This window comes from Dicentrarchus labrax, unplaced genomic scaffold (assembly GCF_905237075.1).
Source record: "Dicentrarchus labrax unplaced genomic scaffold, dlabrax2021, whole genome shotgun sequence".
Taxonomy (NCBI): Eukaryota; Metazoa; Chordata; class Actinopteri; family Moronidae; genus Dicentrarchus; species Dicentrarchus labrax.
Genome location: NW_026136711.1, coordinates 15,930,328 through 15,944,954, shown reverse-complemented (window position 1 = coordinate 15,944,954; position 14,627 = coordinate 15,930,328). Strand labels below are relative to the sequence as shown.

General features: G+C 40.3%; 2 protein-coding genes across 8 annotated transcripts in view; both read right to left on the bottom strand.

Moving 5' to 3' along the window:
* The window catches only part of hipk1b (homeodomain interacting protein kinase 1b), a 13,661-nt gene extending 10,393 nt beyond the window's left edge, over positions 1-3,268 (bottom strand). For all 3 annotated transcript variants that reach the window (XM_051413830.1, XM_051413831.1, XM_051413832.1), the window contains exons 1-2: positions 2,900-3,268; positions 90-820 (exon numbers count right to left, since the gene is read on the bottom strand). In XM_051413830.1, coding sequence (XP_051269790.1) covers positions 90-818 — 729 coding nt within the window. In that variant the 5' untranslated portion in view covers positions 819-820; positions 2,900-3,268. The remainder of the gene's footprint in view (positions 1-89; positions 821-2,899) is intronic.
* A 2,488-nt stretch (positions 3,269-5,756) lies between these two features.
* LOC127371281 (calmodulin-binding transcription activator 1-like) overlaps positions 5,757-14,627 on the bottom strand; it is a 51,614-nt gene continuing 42,743 nt past the window's right edge. For 2 of the 5 annotated variants that reach the window (XM_051413999.1, XM_051413995.1), the window contains 7 exons: positions 13,826-14,358; positions 12,668-12,816; positions 12,325-12,571; positions 12,034-12,102; positions 11,123-11,268; positions 10,972-11,043; positions 5,757-10,259 (listed from right to left, as the gene is read on the bottom strand). In XM_051413999.1, the coding sequence (XP_051269959.1) occupies positions 10,184-10,259; positions 10,972-11,043; positions 11,123-11,268; positions 12,034-12,102; positions 12,325-12,571; positions 12,668-12,816; positions 13,826-14,358 (1,292 nt within the window). In that variant the 3' untranslated portion in view covers positions 5,757-10,183. Of the gene's footprint in view, positions 10,260-10,789; positions 10,821-10,971; positions 11,044-11,122; positions 11,269-12,033; positions 12,103-12,324; positions 12,572-12,667; positions 12,817-13,825; positions 14,359-14,627 lie in introns of all 5 variants that reach the window. The other 3 variants (XM_051413997.1, XM_051413998.1, XM_051413996.1) reach the window with 3 other exon arrangements.

Genomic DNA, 14,627 nt, shown 5'->3' with positions numbered 1-14,627 from the left:
TTGTCAAATGAAAGGACTAACCACTGTACATGTGTTTGTTATCAAAACAGGATACAAAAGTGTTTATCAACAAAATTATGTTTGATTACCTCGATTTGGCCCTGACGAGCATATGATGGATGGTTTTTAAGGATCTTGATAGCCACAATCTCATTAGTGCCCCTCTTCCAGCACTTGGCCACTTGTCCAAACGTGCCTCTTCCTAAAAATTCCAGCACTTCATAGCTGCAGGACACAGAGCAGAGGATCTCATGCTGCACTAGCTGATAATCCCCTTCACCATTGGAGCTGCTGCTCTTGGTGGTTGGAGCCGAGTGGGGTATAGACTGGCCCGTGCCCCCTCCTCCACCCCCCGTACGGGTGGAGTAAGTTGCTGCAGGAGCTGAGAGCTCCTCCAGTATTTGGACACTGCCACATCCACTTCCACTGCCTTCACTGGCTTCCTCAATCTTTCTCTTCTGCCCGTGTCTGTGCCCCCTCGTTTCAGACGACGTCTCAGCATGAGCATAGGAGGAAGACGTCGCTTGCTCTGTGACACGCCGGCTGGAACCACGGGGAAGACTGCCAGTACTATCGGCTGCCCGCACCACCACTTGACCTCTGGAGCCAGGTGCTGCAGGGGGGAAGACCAAGGATGGTGCAAAGGGTGGCACAGCCATGGCTGGGGCAAAGGTGTATGCCGACTGGCCTGCTATGGAGCTGTAAGCTTCAGTGGTGGACACATCCCAAACATTGCTCTCCACCTTCAGCTTCTTCACACGGCAAAAGGCACTGGAGGAGATGGAGGGAGGAGAGAAGACCTGCAGCTGGGAACTCATACCTGAAAAGAGATTGATGAGAATGAAACAGGAGGTACAAAAAAAAGAGAATCTAAATCACCTAAAATAACTTTCAGATAAACCTTACAAATATAAAGCACTGCTACATAATCTATTTATTTGGTGCACTTAACTACTACACTAACTACTACACACCTAATGCAGAGTAACACAATAGACCACCTCGTTTAGATCAGTGAGGGGTTGACTAAATATTACAAACCAATCTTAACTTATTGTAATACACTTTAACAGCACCTCAAACTACAGACTCCAAGAGGACCATAGAGTTGAATACCACTATAAAACAGCAACTGAACTAAACTGCAGCTGAAATGAATAATAGATTGATTACTCCACTAAGAGAAAATTAATTGAACTCTTTGTGTTGATGTCAGCGTTAAAGGTCTTTACACTCAGTTGCCAGTTTTTCAAGGAAGCCTAAATAAACCTATTGGCCATTTCTATCTTGATTAACATTTCAGCCTTTTAAACGTCAAGAAATGGTGCCCATCACAATTTCCCAGAGCCAAGGTCACATCTTGAAATGGCTTCTGTCCGACTAATAGCACAAAACCCAAAGATGTTGGTGTTGGGGATTAGACAATGTTTGGTATTTTTGCTAATGATTATTAATAAGATAAGATAGACTTTACTGATCCCACACTGGGGAAATTCACTCCCTACAGCAGCTTCAGATACAACACAATAGATAAGAAAATACACATGAAATAAAATAGAATAGAAAAATACAAGCTGTCTAATGAAAATTAAATAATCAGTAAGAGTTGTATTTACACTACATACAACTTTTTATACAGATGTAAATTACAGAATATTGCAGTCTACAGAAGGAGGTAGTGGCATGGTATAAAAACAATTACTGAACTAACCAATATATATAGATAGAGATAGAGTGAGAGATAGAGAGAGAGAGAGAGAGAGATTTGTGGAAAAAATAGGCTATAATATAGATATCAATACGTCATTGATTATTAATAACATGGATAATCCTTGTTTGTTATTTTTCAAGCAAAAATACCAAAAGTTCTCTCATCACAGTTTCTGGATTATATCTGAGATTAAGATTTGCTCTTACACAATACTATGATCATCATAAGTGTGCAGTTCAGTCCAATACTGAACTAAATGGAAACTGAAAGGTATTATCCATATTTCCCCCCAATCCCTGAAGGGCTGGACCCACACTGCAAATTCTTGCCAAGAACAGGAAGACATCCCAAGTGCCTCATTATCAGGATTGGGTGCCAGAGTCAGGAAATGTTGCTGAATATGAAGGAATGTTATATAGGATGTGTAACAGGACAGAAAATATTCCTTAAAGTGGTTTATTTTACAAATGAATAAGGGAAAGCACAACATGGAAGCACATTTATTTCTATATAAACAGAACTGTATTTTCCCCTTCTAATCCATCTGGTATTTGGATCGACACCTCTTGTTTCTGTGTTTAGGTGAGGTGGGAATGGGAATGGGAGACTTATCTGGAAATATGTCATATTTTCTTCTCATTTAAAGTATTAATTATACCAGCGACATAAAACAAAACCCCTTTAACAAATAAACGTGAATGACATAACCACAGTTACAGCTCAGCGACTGTTTGCATGCACTGACAGGCAGGGATCTTAAAGTAAGGGCCTGGATCTGATGGATCTGATTCCTGGTGCAAAGAAAACGAAACTATTTGTGTTACAACTTCCAGTTAGTTGAAAGTAAAGTCAATACGGGTTTCGACACGATAACGTACAGACATGAATGCCGACAGGACGAGTGTTGTCCAGCTGGGATGAACTACAGTGGAAGTCAAGTTGTGACCATATCACTGAAAGACAATGAAACAAACATAATGTGTCCCCCTCATTGCCAAAGCCACACTTTTTAAGAAAGAATCACCAAGGTAACGTTACTTAACCCGCTAATGCTAACAAGCTAACGCGTTAACTTTGTGAAAATGTGGCGTTAGAGGATTAACGGCTCATCTCACAGAAATAAAGTTAACTTAAATTACATAGACTACAAGGGAAGGACCTTGAAATACACAAACAGGTCTAACATACCGGATTAGATGTTATTACAGCGTCGAAAAGAAAGGCTTCCTCCAAGGTTTAAATCCCACTGCAGTCTGTTGGACCAGCGTTATCCGATTAGCTTCCGCTAGCTAACGTCAGATGCTAGCTAGGCCTGCATTGTTTCCTCGGTCGATGGAGAGCCGGGCAGCAGCAGGAGGCGTTACAGTGCCGAGGTTTCACAACTAACACACAGAGGTCTCATTGTATGGTTACGTTCAATCACCTGCTGCTAAAAAATATGTACATTTGTTGATTAAAACATGATAAATTCTATTCTAAAAACCGTCTGTCTTGAGGCAGAAAAATCCACTTTTTACCGGAACAACCACGTCCTTAAACCAGCTGCGAGTCTGACGGCATTTCCGGTTAATACCGTGATTACCGTGGATTCGGCAAACGGTGCGCACAGAAATGAGCCCAAGAACTAACGATATTAGCAAATATTGAGGACTTTATGTAGCTGTGCGAATATACAGCTGTTATAAGAGGCCTCCGTCGTCGAAAGACGTGGTCGAGTCACATGTGGGATCGTTTTACACGGCAAGGAAAAAAGGGTAAACTAAAAGTTTACGGTAAATGAATGTGACGTAAGTAGAATATGCCAGTAATTTTCCGGTAGGACAAACAAGTTCCACAAATCTTGGCACAAACCTGAAGGGCCCCTTAAGTGGAACTGATGACTGGATTAATCACACTTAAAGATAGTTTCCACCAAGTGCACAAGTTTCTCTTTTAGTTTTTCACAGTGAGGAAATACCATTACAACTGAGTTGATATGTAAGACAGCTATAACAGAGAGAGTTAACTGTTTAACTGGACGCAGATCAAGTCAAACACCAAACATAGTACACAAATGTTATATGCGTTCAAAAACTTAGCTTGAGCCAACCAATTTGATTTGGTTATATAAGGTTATGATAGTATCAGCAGAGCTGGAGAGGAGGAGAGTGGGACAGGATGTGACACAAGGAATGTAGAGATTTGGGAAAAGGGACACATCTGAAATGTATAATAATTGAAGTATGGACAAATGATGGTGATGTAAAAAGGCTGAACATATATACAATCCATATTGAAGACTTTTATTAGAAATATTGGGTAATTTTCAGTGTAGATTTTAAAGCACAGTGTAAAGGAAATGACAATGACCTCAATCTGTTCTAACTGAAGTAGAGTTAAGTTTAGAAGAATATGATGCGGGGGATTCAATGTGTGGTTTTTCAACATAGCAGACAGGGAGAAATTAGTGATCAGGAGATGCATAAAGTTGATGTTAATCAAGATATAAGAGTTTAATGATTCTGTTTGTAAATCAATGACAGACACTGCAAGACAGGAAGGCATAAAAATAAAATTGCACCATGAGGGACAAAGAAGTATGAAATAGCAATAAAGCCTTGACATAAAGCCTTTAAACGGTTTAATAAAGAACTCGTCATTTCACTCATAGTAGAGAACTCATAGTTGCAAAAAAAAAATCATTTTTGGAGGAAACTAATCAGAAATGAATGTGGATATTTAGTCTTAGTTAATGCTGAAATCAGCTGTAACAGATGAAGGAGAAGCTGAGAATCTGGCACAAACATTTGTTAAGGTTTAAGCATTAGTGAGGAGGGCTGAAGAGGGAGAGGAGCTAACTGAGAATGAAGAAATATTATTACAAACTGATTCAATAATTTATTGTATTTTAGAACTGAATGAAAATGAGGATGCCACCATCAGACAAAGACCAAATTTGTTATGTGATACCAAACCAGGAGAGGATTGTGTCTGCTGACTGTCATCACCAACTGACCCAGACTGGAATAAACCTGGACCCTGTTCTTCACACGTGGACAGCCAAGTTATCCAGATGAATATTGGCTTAAATGATTATGAATATCACTTAATTAAGTATAGAATTTGGCATTCAAATTGAAATGTGTTTAAATACCAAAATGTCTGAATGGCTGAACAGTGGGACTCACTTAGCTAAAAACAGTCATTGCAGTAAACCTACTGTTGACAAGAAGTTTGGAAGGTTTTGGTTTTATTTTAGGTCTTTAACTACTATTTACATGTTGATTGGGGAGACCAGTAGTCTAACCACATTCACTGGTAATATCTAACCATATAAGAGTGATGGAAACAGTGAAATTATTGCTTTAAAAAGAACCAAATTCACTGCATCAGAATAAACACAAGAGTATTATAACCAGATAACAGCTCGTTTGGCAGAATAAGTTAAGTCACATTTGAAGAACATGGCCCCTGCTTCCAGTGTTTTATTGCACACCTCAAACAGTATTATTGAATATGCAATAAGTAAAAAATATAGGCCCAAGCAGATTGCAAGCTTTTGGATGCTTGTCTCTTATTTATTGACAAGAAGCACTTGACAATGCACATGCATGCATTGCATTGCCTGATGGTTGTTCTTACGCTCATGTTTTTTCCTTCTTCTCTTATTCATTGTCCACAAACTTTTCAATTTGTTTTGGTTGCAAGAACTTAACTGTATGAATCTGAATACTATTAGAGTACAGTCCAAATTACCAAACTTAATACAACTAATGCTTCTCCACTTTCACTTCTCTTTGATTTCTGCACGCAAATCTTTGATAAATATGCCAGTTTAGTCCTGAAAACTGGCGTTTTAATCCAGAAATCCAGCCATACACAGGAGGTTTTAAAACTTATTTTAAAAATATTATATGCAGCGACCTGTCATGTCTTTGGGATGTACGATTGTATAGATCTACCCGTGCAACCAGTACAGTCTGCAGTTGGCATGTTGAACAAGACATATTACACTTTTATTAAGAAAGAACCACAGGAAAAATAAATATCAAGCAAAAAAAATAAGTTAAAGTGCAAATTTTCTTTTTATTCTGATTTCATTTTACAGCAGAAATTATGTAAAGCATTCAGAAGACATTTTCCACATATAAGGGCAATATTCAAAACACTTTGCATGGCCTCAGCAACAAAATATTCTTTTTAAAAACATCAACAATTTAGTGATGCTTGTGCATGCACGTTTGTAAAACAAAGTAAAAACTAGGCTACAAAAAAAAGAGGAATGAAAGACTGAGATAGGCATGGAGAACACAACAGCAGGCAAGGTGGGAATACAGCAGGAAATGAGAGAGAGGGGGAAGACAGGGTGAAAGAAGAGGAAGGCAAGGAGAGGTCTAGCCATAGATTATCTATAAGGGTCTACCATTCTAGCATGCAATGTGGTGTTTGGCCACGCCCTCTCAAAACAAGGCCTGAAGGGTTATACCATTCATTTCTAGGCAGATTTATGAGAATAGAGGCCATATCTGCGCATGTCTACCAGCTGTCTACTATGGCAATGTTTCTTTTTTTTTTTCACTTTTTCTACTCTACATACTTTTTTACAGACACCATCCTCTCCAAAAACATGAACATATTGATGGATTTTCTGCAATCTGTGTGTCTAGTTTCTGGTCTGTATGTGTGTGTGCATGTGTGTCTGTTAATAAGCGCAAGCATTTGGCTGTTGGAGTGTGTGTGTGTGTGTGTATTATTTGTCTGTGTGTGCATACAATATATAAAGGAGTCTGAAGCAGTATTCTTTGTGACTTTAATTGTGCTGATGTTAGAGGAGGGGCAGTTTAAGAGGAGGTTCAAGTGATACCGTAGCATGAAAGCTCCTGACAGCGCTGTCCTGACCGTGGCTGTCTCTCAGTACAATGAATATTCAGAAAACATGTGAAACACACATAATAGAGATCGCCCAATTGTAAATCTTTCATATACTATCTCTTACAACCTTTTTTTTTAAATTAAGAAAATGGATACGTGGCCGTTACCTATTTTTGCATTATTTTAAGAATCGTTTGTATTAAGAATCTTGTGCGTTTAAGACAAGAAGTATAAATAGAAATACCACTTTTTACTTGCTTTGAATTTAGTTTATATTCAAACATAGTCCCATAAAATACGGGATTTGGAGATTTTTTTTTTCTCGTAGAAAAAGTGATGCAAACACAGCTTGGATGAAGCAAACAGGTCATATTTGCTGCTTCACAGCATGAGACTGGAATATCATAAGGAGTGCCTCAATCAAGAGCATGATTTGAATAGTAATTTGAAGATAGTGATTAGTGAATTAACAACTGGAGTATCCCTAACATACACAAATATGTACACATACATATGCATACACAAATGTACACAGTCATCAGCAGTGGTACAACTCTGTGTCAGCGATCATTATACTCCACATACCATCTCCCTGTTCTTTAACCCTGAGTAAAATCTAAGGGAGAGATTTAATTGTTCCCATAGACATAAGCACAGAGAGAAAGAGTGTGGCACTTTTTTTTGTGTCTGAATGTGTAGATTTGTGTATGTATGTGTTTAGGTGTGTGCATGCACATCTGTGTGAGAGAGTGAGTGAAAGAGAAAAGACAAAGGAGGAAAGAAAGTGTGTATGACAGTTATTTTGTCCTCTGGAAAACTGTTACTTTCGTTTAAATGCTGCAAGAACACTTTAGAGGAAAAACAGACAAAGTGCATGAAAAACACATCTTCCTCCCAGCAGCGATACTGAGACATTGAAAAGACTCGTTGACAGTGCCTTTCATACACAGACGCTAAATTCTATGGGTTTCTTGTTCTAATACTGCAAAACTGACACACAAGTGGGGCATAAAGTGATACTGTAATTACTGTTTTGTCTCATAAAGCAACACATAGCATCAATCAGGCCATGAGCATCCATTCATACCACTAACAAATTAGAGCTTCTAACTTAGACTCGGATCAAGTTTAACACTGTCAAGTTCATTTTTAACACACAATTTAGGAAAATAAACAGGTAACTGGCAACCTTTTGGTGGACATACAATAGATATTTCCTGATATTAGCTTGCACTTTTCTGTTATTGAGCAGGCACTTTCTAAACAGAGCTTTCCAGAAGTCTAAAGTACACGTCGTACAAGAATGGCAGTGACAATGAGGAGAAAGGAAAAATTAATCAAATGATATGTAAAAAGTGGGGAGGAGACATTCTGTTTGTAGATGGAAAGCTTTGACTGGAGGCCAGGCTGGATCCACTGTAGGTGTGATTAATGGTCTTAATAAAAGCTAGTATGTTGCTGAAGCACAACCACATTGTAAAGAATGTAGCGCCCTCTTCCCTTTTTTGGATCATCATTCATTGCATTCATATTAAAACAACCAACGTCATCTTCATCACGTTAGTATTTCATTTTCATTCTTGCATCGTCTACACGTTCGACAAACCTCAGAACTTGTAGGGGGTCTACGGTTGAGCTAGAACTAGGTCTCTTCTACTGTTTATTGTCTGTGTGTGTTGCCTCTGTGGATCTTACTGATATCTTTTGGGTGTTGGTTTCCCCAACATAACATATTGTTAGGCAAAATAGCATTCATAATAATTGGCACTACTGGCAAAAAGGGTTTAATTTTTGCTAGCCAAAAAACAAAAGCACAAAGTGTAAATGTTTTGTCTGAAAGATCATTGTTTCAGCTAACTTTGTTTTCCCACTTATAATTCTAACATTAGATTTTTCAGTTGCATGCTTTAACAAAATGTTCTTTTCAGTAACACTTATACTGGATACTCTTAAAGTGAAGCAGTTAAAATCCTCTCACAGTCCATAACCACTAACGTGTTCTTTTTGCTGTTTCTTTGTCTTAAATCTCATGCACATTACTCCGTTTGTAATATCTACATTATTTACAAGCAATACAGCCATCCTGTGTACCCAGGTCTCTGTCTTAAGTTCTCATTATGGGAGTAAAATAATTTATAATCTTAAATACAGTCCTCTTATGAAAAAGTTTCAGGGTCCTCGTATCCCCTTACCTCGTCAGTTTATATACAGGAATATGCAATAGTCCAAAATATGGATTTGATCGCCCGTATGGGCTAATATGGGGACCAATGCCCTGTATAGGGGCAGGTATAGGACCCATGTCCTGTACAGAGCAAGCATAGAGACCTCTTAGAGTCAAGAAGAAGTCAAGGCAATGGTATGTGACTCTCTCCTCAAAACCACAGTTAGGATTTAGAGGTTCACGCAAAGAACAAACTAACAGAGACATTTAACCATTGGAACATGTCATATTTTACCACACAAGGGGGGAAAACCAGTCTCAAGCTAAACCACTCTTGAGCCAATTAAATAAATAATTAGACCCTTAAATAAATAGAGTAAAAAAAAGCACCCAAAATAAGTCATTTGTCCTTACACAGTTCACATTACACAGGGCAAGGATAAGTTGATGAGGACGTAAGTGAGACACAACTACACATAGAAATACAAAAGAAACAACACTAAAGCAGTTTGGCAAGCATGCAGGAGCTCGTAGCTCAAACACATGCATTGAATTGAACAAACACGGACACACCACGTCAGGCGAGCAAAGTGCTGCCTCTGAGAACGACTCCATACAAAGTCCATGTAACAAATTAAGACATCGTTATTCAGACCCCAACCCTTATCTAACAATGCCCCTCTTACATTCAAGTGCAGTTCCTCCCCTTTTGATAGGGTGACTGATTAATAGGTTTGTAAGCCTGTGAGTCAGAGTGGTTGGTGGTTTTGTGATATACTGAATCAGCCGAATGATTTGCCACTATAGCTCTTCAGGATGATGGAGAGGAGGAATAAGCGAAAAAACCTTGCATGCAAATGCAACATAGAAGTGAGTTTTTTGGTTTATGTTTTCTTATTCTTTCATGGATCACTGTTAGGATACAAAACGCAAAAGGTTTTGTATATTTTCTGCATGTCAAAGTAGCCTTCATCTCGAGCCAGTTGTTCTTCACCAGAGCCTTTCAGCACATCCAGTCACTGCCATGAATGGCAGGATGTCGGCGTCAGGTGCTTCCTCGTGTCCTCTCGTCTGAATCGTCCACTTGCTCTTGCAAAGAAACATACCCATGAAGAGTGCAAAGAATGCCATGAGGTTAATGTGATGGCCTCCCAGTGAAACTGTGGAGGAGGATCAGTGCTGTGGGCAGAGCCAGGTCCCTGGGCTCTACCCAGCAGTCTGTCTGTCTGAGCTGCCATGATGGACACCTATCCTGTCCTCAGTCTGTCTGGGAAGAGTTTGTTTCCCCTCTTGGGATAAGAGGGGGAGAGAGGGTGAGAAAGAAGGAGAGGGGGGAGGTGAGAGAGAAAAGGACAGGAGAAGGGTTTGGGGTATGGAAAAAGGGAAGGAGTTCTTTTAGGGAGGATGGATGAAAGGAAAAAGGAGAAGATGGAGGGAGGGGAGGGTTTATAGATTGCTCACAGGCTGAGGGAGCTGTGTGTGGGGCCTGGCGGTGGGCCCTCAGGACCCCTGGCCTTTCTCTGCTCTCTGGCCCTGGAGAAAAAAACAGACACACATTAGAGACACACTCAGAGAGGGTTATTTTGTGTGTGTAACTGTGTCCTCTTTTAAAGGACATACTAAGAGCAACAGGAAAAGTTATTCAACAAACCCCCTGCAATTTCCGCCCTACACACACACGCACACACACACACACACACACCCCCGTCCATCCTGTTATCCTCCCCACCCATCAAGGCACAAAAAAAAGACTGGCAGGCCAAGCAAGACACTTAAACTCCCCTAGTGGTGTCAGTCAGAACATGCCTCATGAAGACCATATGCAAGAATCGCCCCTCTATCTATCTGTCAGTCATGCAGTACCGACATCATTCAGCAGTCCTCGGAGTGAGACACAGAGAGCGAGAAAGACAGGGAGATAGGGAGGGAAGAAGAGAGCGAGAGAGAGCGAGAGGAAAGGTTGATAATCCAGGATCTCCTCTCCCCCTCCCTCCGCTGACATGCAAACAGGCATCAGCCACCGGGAGAGAGGGAGAGAGACAAGAGAGAGAAAGAGGACTCACCCGTTTCAGAGGCCTATGGTCCATCAAGGGGCTTCACAGGAACAGTAAAACAACACCAACGTATTAGCACCAATGTAGGGAGGGCACGTGTGGCAGTGGGCTGTAAGTGTGTGAGGGTAATGTGTATGGTTGTGTGTCCTTGGATGCGTGTGGACGGGTGTGTGAAGAATTTTATGCCTCACCTGTGGCGGCATCGGAGCAGGAACCTCAGGATCTTGCGAGCAGCCTGGTTCTGTTTTTTTGTTAGGGGGCTGCTGTAGGCAAAAAACAGGTGTAAGAAAAAAACTGTTTATATATACCCTTTGTGTGTGCGTGTGTGAAGTTGTGAAGTACCTGAGGGAGTGTCTATAAGAGCGGTAGTATTGCTGGATGAGGACCGCTGCTCTACGACTTTGTTGGAACTTCCTCTGCTCATGGAAACTCCGGAAACGACTCTGGATCAGGATGGCTGCCAGGGTCATCCTCTTATAAAGTGCATACTGAAAGAGAAAAACAGCAGTGCGTTAAGAACTCTTCCATCAAAAAATATTGACCACTTGTAATGTTGAATTCTGAATTCACAGGTATCAGAATCTCACTTCCAAATCAATGGAAAAGATAACAGCTAAATCCTACATAAATCTAATAAATGAGATTAGATAAACTAATAAACTCAATGATCCCCTGAAAATGCAGTGAATTAAAATTATATATGCAGTACGGTAAATATACAATCCTAGCCTAAACCAGACATGTGTGTCCCTTAAAAGAATGTTTGTAAAAGATGTTTTCGGGAACAATCATTCGTTTTCAAGTGCTCAGAATCTGCTAAAGCCGCTTGTGAAACGTATAAGCACATTTTGAATTGATATGTTTGACATGACAATGTTTCCCTCTGCAGTCTCAAATCATGACACAGAGACTGATCACAGTTTACGAGCTTGTACATTTAATAGTTTTGTTAATAAATGTCCATAATATATCATTTTAAGCTGCCTGAAGCAAAAGCAATAAAGTGTGATAAAACTGACTTGAGTGTGAATAAAACCTACACTAAACAGAATTTATGATGTAAACACCTTTGATGCTTCCAACTTCAATATAGAGGCACATGATCGTTATAGATTAAAGTTACTGCCGTTAAAAAGGAATTGACTGAAATCTGCTGCTAATTCATAAGATAGATTTTAGTGCAAATCAGAGAGAATCTAAATTAAAATCCAATTGTTATGAATTGATGCTAGTTGTGTGTTGTAAACTCTTACCTGCTTATATCTTTTATAGCAGCGCTGAATCACTGCTGCAATCTCTTTGCGTTGTTCCTGAATGGGACCCTGAGGGGAGTCACATTTGTATAAACGTCATACTGTATAGGTTTAAAAGCTCATGGTCACATTAAGGTTTTTCCAAGTGATTGTAATTCATGAAAGAGAGAAATAGAAAGGAAAATAATTTAAATCAGAGCCAGAACCAGGTCTTTAAAAAGGAAAACTGATTATTTTACAATCCATAAGGCAAACTTTGCATTTTCCAAAAGAGAGGAGGGTCAGGTATACCTTGTGTTTTCTGAGGGAGTGTAGAGCATGCCTGATGGTCTCATACAGCTCTCCCTGTTCTGCCTCAGTCATGGCTAGACAGGAGGAGTCAGTTTTCAACCTCTCCTCTTTCATAGCTGCACAGAGGAAGGAGCTCCAGTCAAAGGGGGAGGACAGGGCTTGCTTAGCCTGGGGACTCTGCTGATCCTCAGGCCCTGAGAGAGAGTTTGTTTTGGGGCTGGGAGTCTGGGGCTTGGAGTTTAGAAACCTGGAGAAAAGTAAAGGTTTTATAGTAAAAAAGATTTATGCTATTTGACGAGTTAGGTGAAGTAAATGTGTTGAATTCAGGAAATTTTGGACTCACCTCTCCACCTCACTGAGGTAACCAGACAGTAATCTGACATCACTGCTTATCCCCACCTTCCCGGAGTCTGTTTCAGTCTCCATAGCCTCCTGCTTAAGCCTACCAGCTGAAGCCTCCATGATGTGATCAGCTAACATCGTAATATCCATCTGCAAGACATGCAGTTAAGATGTTACATACATATTTGTAACACCTGTTGCACTTAAAATTAATTAATTAAAGTGTTTGGCATTTATTTTTATGCCTATGCTGATGACACTAAACTTTATGTACTTAAGGGAATGACTGCTTCCATTTGTATACCTATGGGAGGGCAAGTGAAGTGTATAACTTAATTTTAACATCATCACTTGATTTTTGAAAGCTTCTGTTGTGAAAGCTTCTGTTGTGCTTTACTCTGTATGCTCACATTAAATCTGTTGATCTCATATGACTGGAATAGATCTTCTACTCTCTCTTCATGAGCCCCCTTGTCAAGCTAGATGTGACATCAGGGTACTTCTAACAATCAGATGGGATTTTTTTAATCAGATTTCATTGAATCATAGAGTAAATGGTATACGTTTTGTCATCACTTGGCCAAGTTTTGTACATGTATTTCTCACTCTAACTCTATTCCTTTAAAGCAATATTTAACCAGATGGTACTAGGTTCTTGTTCTTAGCAGTGAGACTTTAGTATGTGTGCCCTCTTTCTTTTAAGTGCACTTGATCATTTGTATTGGTGTGTGTCTGCTCATGTGGGAGTAACTGAGTGGTTAAGATAGTGCTGATGCCCTTCTTATGATCGTAGTATCAACGTAGACAAAGTACAGAGTACAAGAGTACAGTAGATATTATATATATATTATTATATTTGTTAAAGTTTATTGTCAACATTGAATCCTACCCCTCTTGGACCCTTCCCGAAGTTTTGTCACTTTTATAACCTAAGGAGGTTTTTAATGGGAGTTTTCTTTTATTCACACTGAGGGTTGGAGTTTGGGGAGAGTTGTTTTCATAGACTTTTTAATGTATTGTTTCATGTATTTTATCACAAACATGGCAAACATGCATGCACATGCACGCTGTATACATTGTCCATCACATATAGTACAAAAAGTTCAGTTTTGGTTAAGTAACAAGACGAAAACTGCCCCTAATAGTCTGCTCCCCCTACCTGCAGGTCCTCTGTGTTATCCTGATAGGTCAGCAGCTCTGTCTCCTCTCCCCTGTCAGACAGCACTCTTTGGCGCAGGTGAATGGCCAGTCGTTCTTTTCCTAGAATCCTCCTGGCTAGGCTACGCTGCCCCAGAGTCTGTCTCAGACTCCACCTTGTGCCCCCTCCAGACCTCCCTATCCTGGCCTGCAGGTGGGAGAATGGAGCGCTGGGGAGCTGAGGCCGGTTAGGGCTGGAGCTGGCAGGAGGTGCGTTCTGACAGCTGAGGTTGGAGGGTTGAGTTTGTAGGGTGTTGGGGGGGAGAGAACGTTGAGGGTTAGGACTGGGGGACAAGTTGAGGAGGGGGTTGAGGGTGTTGGTGCCAGGGGTTGAGTTAGCTAGCTGTTGCTGGGTGTCTGGGTTGGGTTTGAGTCTCTTGGCTGGGGGTGGGCCTCCCTGTTCTCCCTGGGTTCCCTGTTGGGCTCTGTGTCCTGTTTGGTTCCAGCTCAGGTTCTGGTTGTCTGGCTGGGTCTCTGGCCTGGCTCTCCTCAGCTCTGTTGAAACAAAGATGGTGGAAAATAAGAGTCGAATTATGACAACATCTATTCCTACCACACTGGATATGCTTACTTATTAAAGGGTCAGTTACCCCAAACACAAAAAATCTTATATTCTTACACCTTGAAATAGCTAGCAATGGTGAAAATGTTTTGAGAGAGGTGTATGGAGTAAATTTAAGGACACATTGCTGTCAAGTTTTTAAATTTAAAATTTTTTAAAGGAATAGTAATTTTAGACATTTCTAATGACATTTGGGGAAACA